Below are 14,420 nucleotides of genomic sequence, written 5' to 3' on the forward strand. Positions count from 1 at the left end.
GATTAAAAGTGGCGATTAATTAGTTTTATTCGAAGAGCTTCGATTAACATTAGTCGCGATTAAATTAATCGTCGACTAATTTCCGCGATTAATTTTTTCATTCGAATAATTATTCGACTCGGTACGTAGATGTATTCTGTGAACCGCATTAAGATTTTCACACAAAAATAGAAAAAAAACAATAAATTTTTGGGGTTCCCCATACTTCGAACTGAAACTCAAAAAATTTTTTTTTCATCAAACCCATACGTGTGGGGTATCTATGGATAGGTCTTCAAAAATGATATTGAGGTTCCTAATATCATTTTTTTCTAAACTGAATAGTTTGCGCGAGAGACACTTCCAAAGTGGTAAAATGTGTGTCCCCCCCCCCCCCCTGTAACTTCTAAAATAAGAGAATGATAAAACTAAAAAAAAATATATGATGTACATTACCATGTAAACTTCCACCGAAAATTGGTTTGAACGAGATCTAGTAAGTAGTTTTTTTTTATACGTCATAAATCGCCTAAATACGGAACCCTTCATGGGCGAGTCCGACTCGCACTTGGCCGCTTTTTTTTTTGAAAGGCGGCAAGCAAATTTTTTTAATGGTTGTATTTTTTTCTGTGAAAATTAGAACGTTGCTTCTGTAAGTTCTGTAAAATATTTTTATTTCTTGCACCATTTTTGAGAAAAGCACTATATATGACTCGGCTGGAAGGCTACTTGCTGGCTTCGGATTCAATTAAACGGACTCCCAAGGTCGTCCGTTTAAAACGAATCCTCAGCCTGCAAGTAGCTACTTCCGATCCTCGACAATAATGTACTATTCCCATTCAGACCGTCTCGCGGCGCCGTCAAGAAGCGTCCAGCCCCACAGCCCCCGGCGTCCCCGGCGGACCCCAAACGTGACCTCCCTTATTGGAGCGCACAAAAGCGAGCGCAGGACGAAGAGCGCAAGCGACAAGAAGAAACTGCTTACAACCTCTCTGTCGGTAAGTCTACAACTCTTGATATGCTAGGTTCTTAGATATAAGATAATTTGTGTGCCCTGACAGGGTCATGGAAGCTTCCTGGATAACTGTAATAACATCCCATGTACAGTCACCACACGGGATTGTTAAGCCATTTAGGGTCCTAGCTAAATTGGTTGTTCCATGCGGTATGGAATGTCCAATTTAGCTAGAGCCCTAAATGGCGTAACAATCGTGGAGCGTGATGGTACATGGCTATACAAATAAACATCTTATCTTATCTTACAGTGCCGTAAAGCAACGTCTCGCTTCGTGGCCTCCCTTACTGGAGCGCTCTAAAACAAACTTAAATTATGTTCATCGTCTTATTTTTGATGCCCTGATTTAAAGACCCCCACTTTTTGGGTTATAACTTTTCAGTATTTCAGTACAGAACGTTATTTTCTAGGTCTCCCCCCCGTCCTCTCACCAGCGGCTAAATTGGACAAGCTACGCAAAATGGACGCGCTCCACAACCGAGAGTTAGAAGAAGACTACTGTCACAAGCTGCGAGGCCGAGTATGGCAACCCACAGAACCAGGGGGCCATAGACTAGGCGAGCCTGATAGAGTGGGCCAAGACGGACAGATCGACGACCTAAGCCACCTGCGGCCGATGACCGCGCAACAGTTTATGGACAGGTTAGTACACAAACTATGAAGCATGGAGACGTATTAAGAATTCTACAAGCTGCGCAAAATGGATGCCCCCACAACCGAGAGCTAGGAGACTACAGTCACAAGCTGCGAGGCCGAGTATGGCAACCCACAGAACCAGGGGGCCATAGACTAGGCGAGCCTGATAGAGTGGGCCAAGACGGACAGATCGACGATCTAAGCCACCTGCGGCCGATGACTGCGCAACAATTAATGGACAGGTTAGTACACAAACTATGAAGCATGGAGACATTATATCCCCATATTAAGAATAGGGAATGCAAATCGGTTATTTTTTGTATGGAAATAACCGCGGTTTCGGTTAATAACCGATTATTTCCATACAAAAAATAACCGATTTGCATTCCCTAATTAAGAACTCAACATGCTCCGCAAAATGGACGTCCTCCACAACCGAGAGTTAGAAAAAGACTACAGTCACAAGCTGCGAGGCCGAGTATGGCAACCCACAGAACCAGGGGGCCATAGACTAGGCGAGCCTGATAGAGTGGGCCAAGACGGACAGATCGACGATCTAAGCCACCTGCGGCCGATGACCGCGCAACAGTTTATGGACAGGTTAGTACACAAACTATGAAGCATGGAGACATTATATCCCCATATTAAGAATAGGGAATGCAAATCGGTTATTTTTTGTATGGAAATAACCGCGGTTTCGGTTAATAACCGATTATTTCCATACAAAAAATAACCGAAAATAACCGATTTGCATTCCCTAATTAAGAACTCAACATGCTCCGCAAAATGGACGCGCTCCACAACCGAGAGTTAGAAGAAGACTACAGTCACAAGCTGCGAGGCCGAGTATGGCAACCCACAGAACCAGGGGGCCATAGACTAGGCGAGCCTGATAGAGTGGGCCAAGACGGACAGATCGACGACCTAAGCCACCTGCGGCCGATGACTGCGCAACAATTCATGGACAGGTTAGTACACAAACTATGAAGCATGGAGACGTATTATTTATTAAGAAATTCACAAGCTCTGCAAAATGGATGCCCCCACAACCGAGAGCTAGGAGACTACAGTCACAAGCTGCGAGGCCGAGTATGGCAACCCCAAGAGCCAGGTGGTACAAACCTCATGAACTTACATCTGGAAGGAGCACGCATTTTGCGTGGAATGTTAACATTCTTTATCTACTTATTGTTATTTTCTCTACTTGTCGGATTAGGTTACCGGTTAGAGTAAGACTATATATTTAAATAAATAGAAGGCTTTTGCCCAGCAGTGGGACACTCAGATAGGCTAGGAAAAAAATTTGTAACGGGACATCTTACACAGATCAACCCAGCCCCAAACTAAGCAAAGCTTGTACTACGGATGCTAGGCGCCGATATACTCGTACATACTTAATACTTATATAAAATACATAGCAAGGACAATCTCATTTCAAACATAGACAGAGAAAATAATACTATCTTTGTCTTAATAGTACTAGCACCCAAAAGGAAAGGATGAGTATAGTTTTATTTGTTCGTATTTTACTGACTATATGGTTTGAAAGAGCTACGAATTTGTATGATTCCATGTACATATGTATATTTTCTGAATCAAATTTCTATTACACTTTATGTGTATAATTGCATGAATTCTATAGTAATTTAAATTGTATTTTTTCCCTTATTTTCTCGTAATGCATGTTAATTATAAGATGTAATTATTTTTGAAAAGATGTGTCCCGCCGAGTTTGTTGCCGGTCCCATATTGGGATACCCTCCTCCAATTGAGGGGGGATTTAAATCTTCTCGGGGCAGAGGTGTAGGGTTGGAGCCGGTCTACCTAGCTTTATTTGACGTTCATAAGCGCATTGTAATTATGCCTACTTGAATAAACTATCTTTTATTTTTTATTTATTTTATTTTTGACCAACTATATATACATATTTACTGTTGTTTTTTACGTTTAGGTTCCAAGAGCTGCAACTAGGCGGCGAGCGTCCTCTAGCCACGAACGGTGCCACGTCGCCGGGGCGCTCCGGGACCTCGCCGGGGCGCTCCGCCGCGAGCGGAGACCGCTTTAGTGAGATCAAGTCTTCACTAAGGGAGCTGCGACGCGGGCTCAACGAGGTATTACCACTTAGGGCCACTTGCACCATTAACCCGGGGTTAACCCTGGAGTTACCAAGGTTATCAGTACAATTTGACACTGACACGGTTTAACCGGTTACCCCCTGGTTAGTGGGTAGTTGAGCTAATAGAGTAAAGCAACCAACGGGGCCACTTCGCCGGGGCGCTCCGGGACTTCCCTGGAGCGCTCCGCCTCGAATGGGGACCGCTTTAGTGAGATCAAGTCTTCGTTAAGGGAGCTGCGAAGAAGGCTCAATGAGGTATTATAACACTTAGGGCCACTTGCACCATTAACCCGGGGTTAACTCTGGAGTTACCATGGTTATCAGTACAATTTGACACACCCTGGGTTAGTGGGTAGTTGAGCTAATAGAATCGCCGGGGGGCTCCGGGGCTTCCCCGGGACGCTCCGAAGGGAGCTGCGACGCGGGCTCAATGAGGTATTACGATTTTTTTAAGGTGCTGTAGGAGTTTTAAAAATTGTACCGCTTTATTAGATCACAATATTCACAATACGGTTGCCAAAAATGTAATTAACATTCTAAAGGATTATCTCTAAAGTCTATTTTTTTATTCGCTAGCCTAAAATGACATTTCATAGTATGAAATGACACACCGAATTGTCTACCGAATAAAAAAATAGACTTTAGTGACTTCATCAAAAGCGTTTTATTTCAAAAAATCTGATTGGGGAACCCTACATCTTAACTAGTCTCCGCATACGACGTCATCTGCGTCCGCGTACAAGTCGTTAGAACAGGGGTCACCAAATGGCGGACCGCGGTCCGCATCCGGACCTATTTTATTTATTTGCTTATTTAATAAACTCAAGGAGAAACGGACCGCGATGGTCATTTTATTTGAAGAACCGGACCCCTGAAGAAACTAATTGGTGACCCCAGCGTTAGAATAAGGCCAAAAATTTCTAGTTACAAGATTTTACCTTCTACCGTTTAAACCCTTTACCGTGTCTGTCAGTATCTGAGTAACAAAAATGTTTTATTTATTACCTATACATATTCGATTCACCTAGTAGTTATTTATTGTAATGTTACCATTAACTTATAAATAATAATAATAATAATAATAAATAAAATTCTTTATTTCAGGCCAGTTTGCCCATAGATTTTAGTTACATATTTACAGACTTACATTACTAGTGTTAGTAGATCGTAACCTAGGTCTCACAGTTTCAAAAAAAAAAAAAAATCATCATTTGGGGTCTTGGTACACAGGACGATGAGCAGACGCCCAGTGACTATAAAACGGACAGTCCCATCTCTCAGCTATATCTACCAGCAAGCTGTTGGTGCTACCCCGCAGGCGATACATTTGAGAGGCGATTCTTTTCCTCATTATGGCATGAAAATCGTCCAGTCGTGCTTGCGCAAACATGCCTGACGCACTGCAAAAGCGTGGTAGCCCCAACAGCATCCTGAAGCCGTTATTGAACTGGACACGCAGAGCACTGTAAGCGCGCTTCGTATAATTGATCCACAGGCTGCACGTGTAGAATGATTGGCAATACGACATGAACAATGTTTTCTTGACCTCCACTGTACAACGCGCAAACCTGCGAATCAACATATTAACTCTTACTGCCAGTGCCCTGCGTTCCCTTTCAATATCCGCATCGTCCTTTAGAGTCTCGGTAATTACATGTCCCAGGTATTTAAAACTGGACACTCTGTTCAAGGCAACACCGCCGAGTGTCACCGGCTCAACTATTGGTAGGGTCTTATTACCAGCTCGAAAGATGAGTATCTCGCTTTTTTTAATATTATAGATGAGCCCGTGAGACTCCGCATACGTGTCACACACCTTCAACAATTTATTCATAGCACTGATCGACGGGCTCAACAGCACCATGTCGTCGGCGTAACTTATGTTGTTTATCATTTTGCCACCGATCGAACAGCCAACCATAGTGCTGCTGAGCTCGACAATCTTATGCAGTACACATATGGCCACGTGTATGTTATTGACCGAAGCGTAAGCGAAGGTCTACGTTTTGACTCGGGCATTTTGCTTTTGTATGTCCGGATGTTCTCCTCTACAGGTCACAATTCTCAACCGATTCTTGTGAAATTTTGTGACCAGATTCTATGAGTAAATTTTTTTTTTGTCGATCCCGTTTTTGGAAATTTTCAAAAATGGAGGAGTTGTGATACCTCGCGCTTAAACAAATAGTCGTATCGATATCATAAGAGTATTTTCTTTTTGAGACATATTTACATAGTAAATGGCAAAAAATGCAGAAAAATTGTATTGCTGGTTTAGGCGGTATTTAGATATTTAGTTTGTACTCGAGAATGAGTAGCCGAATTTCGTCAGCTTAGCTAAGAATTATCATGGCGCATTTTGTAAACAATCGCTTTTTTGTTTGCACACAGAAAGTCTGGGTTCGATCCCCAGCAAGACATAACTTTTTGTATTTTTTTTTCACTTAAACTTCGTATTTTTTTTAATAAATTAAAATCTTTGTATTGTTGATTGATCAAACCGCTGTGTGGCGCTGACATCGTGCACGGTTCCAATAAGCTATGCTCGCGAGGTCTACAGCTCACAGAGCCACTAGTAATATTTAGTATAATAATATCATCAAATAAAATAAAACGTTTAAAAATGTTTAAAATAAATTGTTTTTTTTTTTAGGTGACAGCACCGTACAATTCAGCGTCAAATGCTACCAACAATACTAACATGTAAGTATAATAGTATATATATTGCAACAGTTACATAACAAGGGTTCTTGTCGTGTTTTAATGTATCGCCACTCGTTTCGAATTCCCGTTTTTCGCACTTGTATCGTAATGTACTATTGTGTATCAGAGACAGCAACCGGCTGTGCCCGCCCGACGCCGACGCCGCTGAGCTGCGGCTCCCGTGCGAGTTCTGCGGCGTCCCTATACTAGCCGACAACTTAGTATTACACCAGGTAACCATTTTAAACAGGGATGTTGCGAATATCCGCATCCGCATCCGCGGAACTTCCGCATTATTTACAACATCCGCATCCGCATAAAATCGATGCGGAGTTTAATGCGGATGTGGAACAGGTCGGTACAGGAACGTCTTAGCATCGGCGTAAGTGCTAGACTGCTAGGTAATTTAGTCATTAGCCAAAAAAACCTATTAGAAATTAGCAGTCAAGCGTGAATGGGTCTTAATGTACGGAACCCTGGGAACGCGAGTCCGATTCGCACTTGGCCGGGTTTTTGAAATAAAAATGACTAAAATGTAATATTTGACATTTTTTATGTACTTATCTTGACATCCACATCCGCGGATGTGAGCCTTTAAAAATCCGCATCCGCATCCGCGGATGTCAAAAAATCGGCATCCGCAACATCCCTGATTTTAACACTTTCAGCACAATAAATGGTAGTACTAAGTACAGAAGACTCACTCTCTAACAAAACGCGTCTGTTACGATCAGCACAGATATGGCCGCTAGGTGGCGACAGCGCCACGCGCGGCTTATGGCTTTCCCCAAAAGTGGGGCCGAACGGATGTACTTTTAGCTACCTGTAGCAAAGCGACGAAATCGCGGAGTGAGCCATGCCTGCTTTCAGTGCTAACCGCCCCATTTCCAATATAGCTGTAACTATATAATATATGATAATTTTAATAAAATGTTAAAGGTGTTTATAGTCATTAAGTTTTCAAATGTAATTATGCCTTCATGGATTTGCATGCTGTTGTATACAGCCGAAAAGGTGAAACAACCTACTGTTTACTTACATTAATACCTGTAAACGTTACCCTTTTTTGCAAATAAATTATTGTTTGTGTTTGTTTGTTTACAAAATGAACACGCTTGTGTCTTCTTGGCAGTGAAATTTCAAAAACAACAATTTACTGTCAAAAATACTTTTTTTTATATAGTTTTTGCTGACTGTACTTCCTCTTTTTTGGGTTCCGTACCCAAAGGGTAAAAACGGGACCCTATTACTAAGACGCCACTGTCTGTCACCAGGCTGTATCTCATTAACCGTGATAGTTAGACAGTTGAAATTTTCACAGATGATGTATTTCTGTTGCCGCTATAACAACAAATAGTAAAAAGTACGGTACCCTCGGTGGGAGAGCTCGACTCGCACTTGTCCGGTTTTTTGCATGTCTATCATACTTTCTAATGGGCGTGAACTAAATGTGTTTGTTATCCGTTTATATTCATTTGGCCACCTCCCGACTCCATCGTCATATGTCCACTATCTATCTTATGTTATCAATTTATCATTTGTCATTTGCCAAATTTCATAGTGGTTCAAATTAAAGTTACAAGATTTTATAAGAATCAAGGGGAACTAAGTATGTAAAAGTGTATAAAATCTGATCATCTGATTTAATAAAATAATATCTGGGAAACCGAGCTTTGCTCGGATAAGATATAAAAAGTCCAAAATGCGCGTTTTCCCAGAGATAAGACCTAGCTAGATCGATTTTTCGCCCCCGAAAACTCCGATATACCTATAGCAAATTTCATCGAGATCGTTAGAGCGTTTCCGAGCTACCTATGTATATGTATGGAATCCGGATCCGAAATGTATGAAATTATCCCGATCCGGATCCGGATCCGCGGATATTCTCGTACACTTCGGATCCGTCGTAAAAACTATATATATATATATGTATACAAGAATTGCTCGTTTAAAGGTATATTAAGATTATACATTTTATTGTCTTTCAAACCTTATATATTTACTGTCATATTTAAAACAAAACAAACTCCAATATGATTCAAATGGTCGTCAAAAAATAACCTAGTTTTAAATATCAAACGCAATTCAACTGGCATTGTTATCAGACGCGTCTGCTGTTTACATTATCAGTCAAAAGGCTAGTGTTACCGAATATAATGGGCCTTCCAAATTCAAAGGAAATATTTATGTAAACATGTAAACAACCAATTTGAATAATCGGAACAATATAAATGCTAGATCGGAGTTTATAAGAGCACAGTCGTACAACCAATTTGAATAATCGGAACAATATAAATGCTAGATCGGAGTTTATAAGAGCACTGTCTACGACTGAGGCGACAGCAAGACGGTTATCTTCCTATTTTCCACGAAAATTTTGACGTGAAAATATAAAAAGTGTTGTGTTCCAAGTCATAGCCAGGCATTGATCAGACCAAATGATACATTTCATCATTTTATTCGTAGAATAAAATTGTCCTATGTGCTAAAATTTACAGGCTGATCAACGGCAATCAGTGATCAACATTCCTATACGACGTAATAGAACGTTTTTAGATGGTTTGGCGCAACCCACGTTAAGAGTTATTGGACTTGTATATACAGCTGTGAGTGTAATAAGTAAGTGAAGTGTATACCGTGTCCGTGAAACCATGAAAGGCATCGCGACCTGCGTTTTGTGTTTGACATTCCTTGGTAAATTTAACGCAGAAAATATCTCCGAGTATATGGAAGAACGATCAAAATTACTCTCGATGGACTCCCAAATGTCAGTCGCAAACAAACAGCTTCTCACACACAGGGAGGAACTTGTCAACAATCAAGTGATGTTTTTCAAAAATGCAGATTTGGATAATGTACCGTTTTTTAGACACTATTTCGCGTATAGAGATAACATGAGGCGCTCGAGATTGTATCAAATAATTCGACGTATGCCAAAGGGAGCCGCGCTGCACGTACACGGCTCGCTAATGCTCCATCCAGATGACTTGTACAAGTTTACTTACGAAGAGTTCTTGTACATTTGTCTTACAGAAAAATATTTGCGTTTTCACTTTTCCCGCCACACCCCGAAGAAACCCTGCCCAGTCGCATGGAAACTCGTCGAAACCATCCGAATGCATCACCCAGATGTTTCGGCATTCGACAGGCAGCTAAAAGAGCGTTTAACTTTAGGCCCCGAGGACGGTTTAAACCTTGACTCTGACGAAAATGAAGCGTGGAAGCAATTCAGACGAACTATGGCTGCGATCCTTTCCTTGATAGAATACCGACCGGTACGCGAGAAATACATTTATAACTCGTTGCGCAACTTCTATGACGACAACGTCATGTACGTCGAGATTAGAATTAATCTGTTCCCTTTGTATGAGTTAAACGGTACAGTTCACGACAAGATGTACATGGCGTCGCTGCATGATAACGTAGCGAGGCGATTCATGGAGGTGAACCCTGGCTTTGCCGGTTTGAAGATTATTCTCTCTCCTAGTAGAAAACTTAGTACGGAAGACATGCAATATGAAATAGACGAAGCTCGCGCGGCGAAACAGGCTCTGCCTGATGTTATTGCGGGTTTAGATCTTGTCGGCCACGAGGATAGAGGTAGACCCCTAAAGGAGTTTCTGCCAATTCTGTTACAAGCGAAAAATGGAATAGATTACTATTTTCACGCCGGCGAGACCAACCAGTACGGTACGTCGACGGATGAGAATTTATTCGACGCTATATTACTCGGAACGAAAAGGATAGGCCACGCGAATTCTCTGATCAAGCATCCCGTGCTTATTAAAACGGTCCACCGTGATGACATAGCTGTGGAGGTGAACGTGGTATCGAACTGTGTGTTATCGTTGGTGAAGGATGTCCGTAGTCATCCGCTGGCGACATTTCTGTCGCTGGGACTCCCCGTGGTGTTATCGAGCGACGACCCCGGCGCGTGGGGCGCGCCGCCGCTCACCGACGAGTTCTACATCGCGTTCACGGCCGTCGCCAGCAAACACCACGACCTGCGACTCCTGAAGCAGCTGGCTATCAACTCTATAAGATACAGCGCCTTAGATGACAGGGGAAAGACGAACATGTTTATAACTTTTGAGAAGAGGTGGCTAGAGTTTTTAACCGCTGTTATTGGGGAATATGACATGTGTGAATTTTGTTGAGTGTGTTGTTTTAGTTTAGTTATATGTGTTCTTTTATTAAATAAATAAATTAACAGGTAATTGTACATTAAAAAAGAAATAAACTAACTTAACTAAATAAAACTAAATTAAAACTAAAAACTGATACTAAATAAAATTAAAATAAATCTAAATAATTGGACCCCTTTGGCAAGGTGCCGAGGACGCTGGCAGCATTTCCCCGCTGTATTGTTTAGTTTATATGATAATGTGTAAATACATATTGCATTCTTTCGTAATAAGTACTTGGTTCTAACAAAAGTTGTTTCTTTTAGTACAATAAGTATTTTTCGATCGGGACAGGCTATGAATATGTAAGTTTTTTTTCTCCATTTACAGCGCCTATTTACCAGTCTAATGCGTGTTTTATGTACATTAACTAATTGCCCCGAATACCTACAATACATAAATATATAGGTACTTTAAGATCCATTGGTAACAATAGGTAAACATCCATTGACAGGTTTTTAAATTTTGTAATATGGTACAGACAGATTCAAACTGAAGAATAAAGGTAAATAAAACAAAAGATTGACTCATCATCAAATTATCATCACAAAGGTTGTTATTGACTGGTGAAGTGAACATGCGCCGAATTCAATAGACAAAAATTAGATTAAATTTCTTTTAGCGTAAACAGATAACAGCGCAATCAAAATATTTCATAAGATAATTTGATTTGTTGCCTAGTCAGATTAATACAAATGCGTAAACTTGATATGTTTTAAAAACAGTGCCCGAGTCTTTCGTGACGAATTAGGTAGTCGCCGTCAAATATATCGGAGCGGCCAAGATGCTCACAAATATCTGAACAGGCTTCTATGGTCAAGGTGTTAAAGTCTTAGGGTCAGTTACACCAACCACATTTGACAGACGGATCAACGTCAGCCGGCGCGCCCCGACGCTTTCCTATGAAACTTTCCATACATAAAAAATTTGCGAACTCTTTAACGATACGAACAGTTTGGTGCAACCGACCCTTAGAGTGCGTGTTCAGATATTTTAAGCACCTCGGTCGCTCCGATATATTTGATGGCGACTCGACTGTACCTTATTTACCAACAGATTATTTTCATGTACAATCGCCCACACTTTTAACTTACAGTTTGTACGAGGGGTATTCAAAATATTCTCGGTATGAGAATGAAAACAAACAAGTACGAAAAGTTTGATATTTTTATTTTTCAATATACTCCCCCCCTATGTTCATACACTTAAAAGATCGATCAATTATTTTTTTTAATCCCTCGTAAAAATATTTTTTATCTTTCGTGTAAAAATGCTCCTCCACTGCCGCCTTCAATGCTTCATCGTCAGAAAATTTATTTCCACGCAGATCCTTTTTAAGATTGGGGAGCAAAAAGAAGTCGCTGGGGGCTAAGTCCGGACTATACGGTGGGTGAGTAACAGTTTTAAACCCACATTCAACAATAGCTGCCTTGGCAATATGAGCAGTATGGACGGGGGCGTTGTCATGCAGAAGCAGAATACCTTTGGTTAACTTTCCTCGCCTCTTTTCTTTAATTACATCCTTTAATTGACGTAGAATGTTAGCGTAGTACTGTCCTGTGATATTTACACCTTTTTCTTTATAATCGATTAGTAATACTCCTTCACAATCCCAAAATATCGTGGCCATGACCTTGCCAGCTGAAGGGATGACCTTGAACTTCTTGGGATGAGCTGAACCCTTAATGTGCCACTGCATGGACTCTTGTTTACTCTCTGGGTCATAATGATGAACCCAGGTTTCATCTCCAGTAACTATTCTTTGCAGCACCTCATCAGGATTTTCACCGCACAGGTCAATAAAATCGGAACAACAAGCTACACGCATGTCTTTTTGAAGCCGAGTCAGCATTCGCGGAACCCATCTTGCACTTACTTTTGACATATTAAGATGGTCATGTATAATATCATGTACGGTACCAATAGAGAGATTGGTTACTTGTGCTATAGATTTTACCTTCACTCGACCATCTTCCAATATAAGTTTTTCCACTTTATCAATATTTTCTTGTGAAGTAGCTACTACAGGCCGGCCAGGTCTAGGGTCATCTTCAATACTCTCCCTTCCGCGTTTAAACTCGCTTGACCACTTTTGAATGGTAGATAAAGAAGGAGCAGACTCACGGTAAACACAATCCATTTCCTCTTTTATGGTTTTTTGATTTTTACCCTGTTTTGTCAAGAATTTTATCACGCATCGATGTTCTAATTTAGTTAACATTGTCAATTCGCACAGGATGTTCATGTTTGTTCAGCAATTGCAGAAAAACAAAAGACTATCTCGGTTCGAATTATACTTTTTTTTAATGTCAATGAATAAACCTTAGCGGCCAGTAACGAAAGAAATTTTAGAAGAGGTCGTAAGATATCAATACCGAGAATATTTTGAACGCCCCTCGTAAACCTTATTACAAACGAAATAAGGTCCACCGATGGACAGTGTCGCTGTTTGTACTTCTGAGCCGGCCGCCTGAACAATTACTGAGCCATTTAGTAAAAGCGAAATATGCAATTATACTTGGTCAACCAGATCTTGACAGTAGAAAAAGGCGGCAAATTTGAAAAATGTAGGCGCGAAGGGATATCGTCCCATAGAAAATTTGAATTTCGCGCCTTTTGGTTGACCAGCTATATAAACGGACATTGATTTTAGGGGGCAAAATCAAACGACAGCTAGGGATTTTGCCCTTGATGATGAGAGACATTGATATAAACTCAATAATCGATGCTTTTGATACTTGAAGCACAATTCTTATAAAAGCACTGTGATACTCAAGGAGTCATTTCACAGCCACCTAAGGCCCAGCCATACAAGAAAAAAACTTAAAATGCACCAGTGAAATTTGAAGCTATAGCGTACGAAATAGAATTGATTTTTCTTTGTTTGAAAGTTTTTATAAACAAAAGAAATGCCACTCGGTTCATCAAACTTAATAAGACAAATACAGTCAGCAGCAGAAATGACTAAGCGGGCCAGGTGTTCAAAATGAGCTTGACCCGACTTTATTGTTAAGAGGATAAGAGCGAGTCAATGTAGTTTTGAACACCTCGCCCGCATAGCAACTACTGCTGCTGATTGTAAGTGTGCTAACACACCCATAACGCACCCATAAGTGAGAGCGAGAAAGAGATATCTGTTTCTCGACATCCAAGGTCACGGTGCGGTGCGATAGTGTGCTACCAGTTTAATATACGTAGGACCTTGAGCCTTAGGAGGATACTTCTAGTGGTACATATTTCCAGACCGGTTGCCGGCCCGACTTGACCCAGTACCGGCCGAAGAAGTCGTCCCGCTCGCGGTCCCCGCGGCCGCGCCCGCCGCGCCCCCGCACCGCCTCCGAAATGGACGACCCCGTCATACCGTGCGAGTTCTGCACAGAGTCGCTGCCCGTCTACCTTATTAGTGAGCATCAGGTAAGACGCCTACATTGTCGCTCTTATTAGTGAGCATCAGGTAAGACGCCTATATTGTCGCTCTTATTAGTGAGCATCAGGTAAGATGTCTACATTGACGACTGGTCTGGCCTAGCGGGTAGTGACCCTGCCTGTGAAGCCGCGGTCCTGGGTTCGAATCCCGGTAAGGGCATTTATTGTGTGATGAGCACAGATATTTGTTCCTGAGTCTTGGGTGTTTTTATGTATTTATGTATTTGTATATTATATATGTCGTTGTCTGAGTACCCACAACACAAGCCTTCTTGAGCTTACTGTGGGACTTAGTCAATCTGTGTAAGAATGTCCTATATTATTATTTTTTTTATTTATTTATTGTCGCCCTTATTAGTGAGCA

At 41.3% G+C, this 14,420-nt stretch overlaps 1 protein-coding gene across 1 annotated transcript in view; it reads left to right on the forward strand.

Annotated features, from left to right (window-relative positions):
• Positions 1–14,074, forward strand: part of LOC134657092 (uncharacterized) — a 30,365-nt gene extending 16,291 nt beyond the window's left edge. The window contains exons 6-11 of the mRNA XM_063512645.1: positions 823–977; positions 1,405–1,636; positions 3,582–3,741; positions 6,397–6,446; positions 6,574–6,679; positions 13,874–14,074. Coding sequence (XP_063368715.1) covers positions 823–977; positions 1,405–1,636; positions 3,582–3,741; positions 6,397–6,446; positions 6,574–6,679; positions 13,874–14,074 — 904 coding nt within the window. The remainder of the gene's footprint in view (positions 1–822; positions 978–1,404; positions 1,637–3,581; positions 3,742–6,396; positions 6,447–6,573; positions 6,680–13,873) is intronic.
• The last annotated feature ends 346 nt before the right edge of the window (positions 14,075–14,420 follow it).

This window comes from Cydia amplana, chromosome 19 (genome assembly GCF_948474715.1).
Source record: "Cydia amplana chromosome 19, ilCydAmpl1.1, whole genome shotgun sequence".
NCBI lineage: Eukaryota > Metazoa > Arthropoda > Insecta > Lepidoptera > Tortricidae > Cydia > Cydia amplana.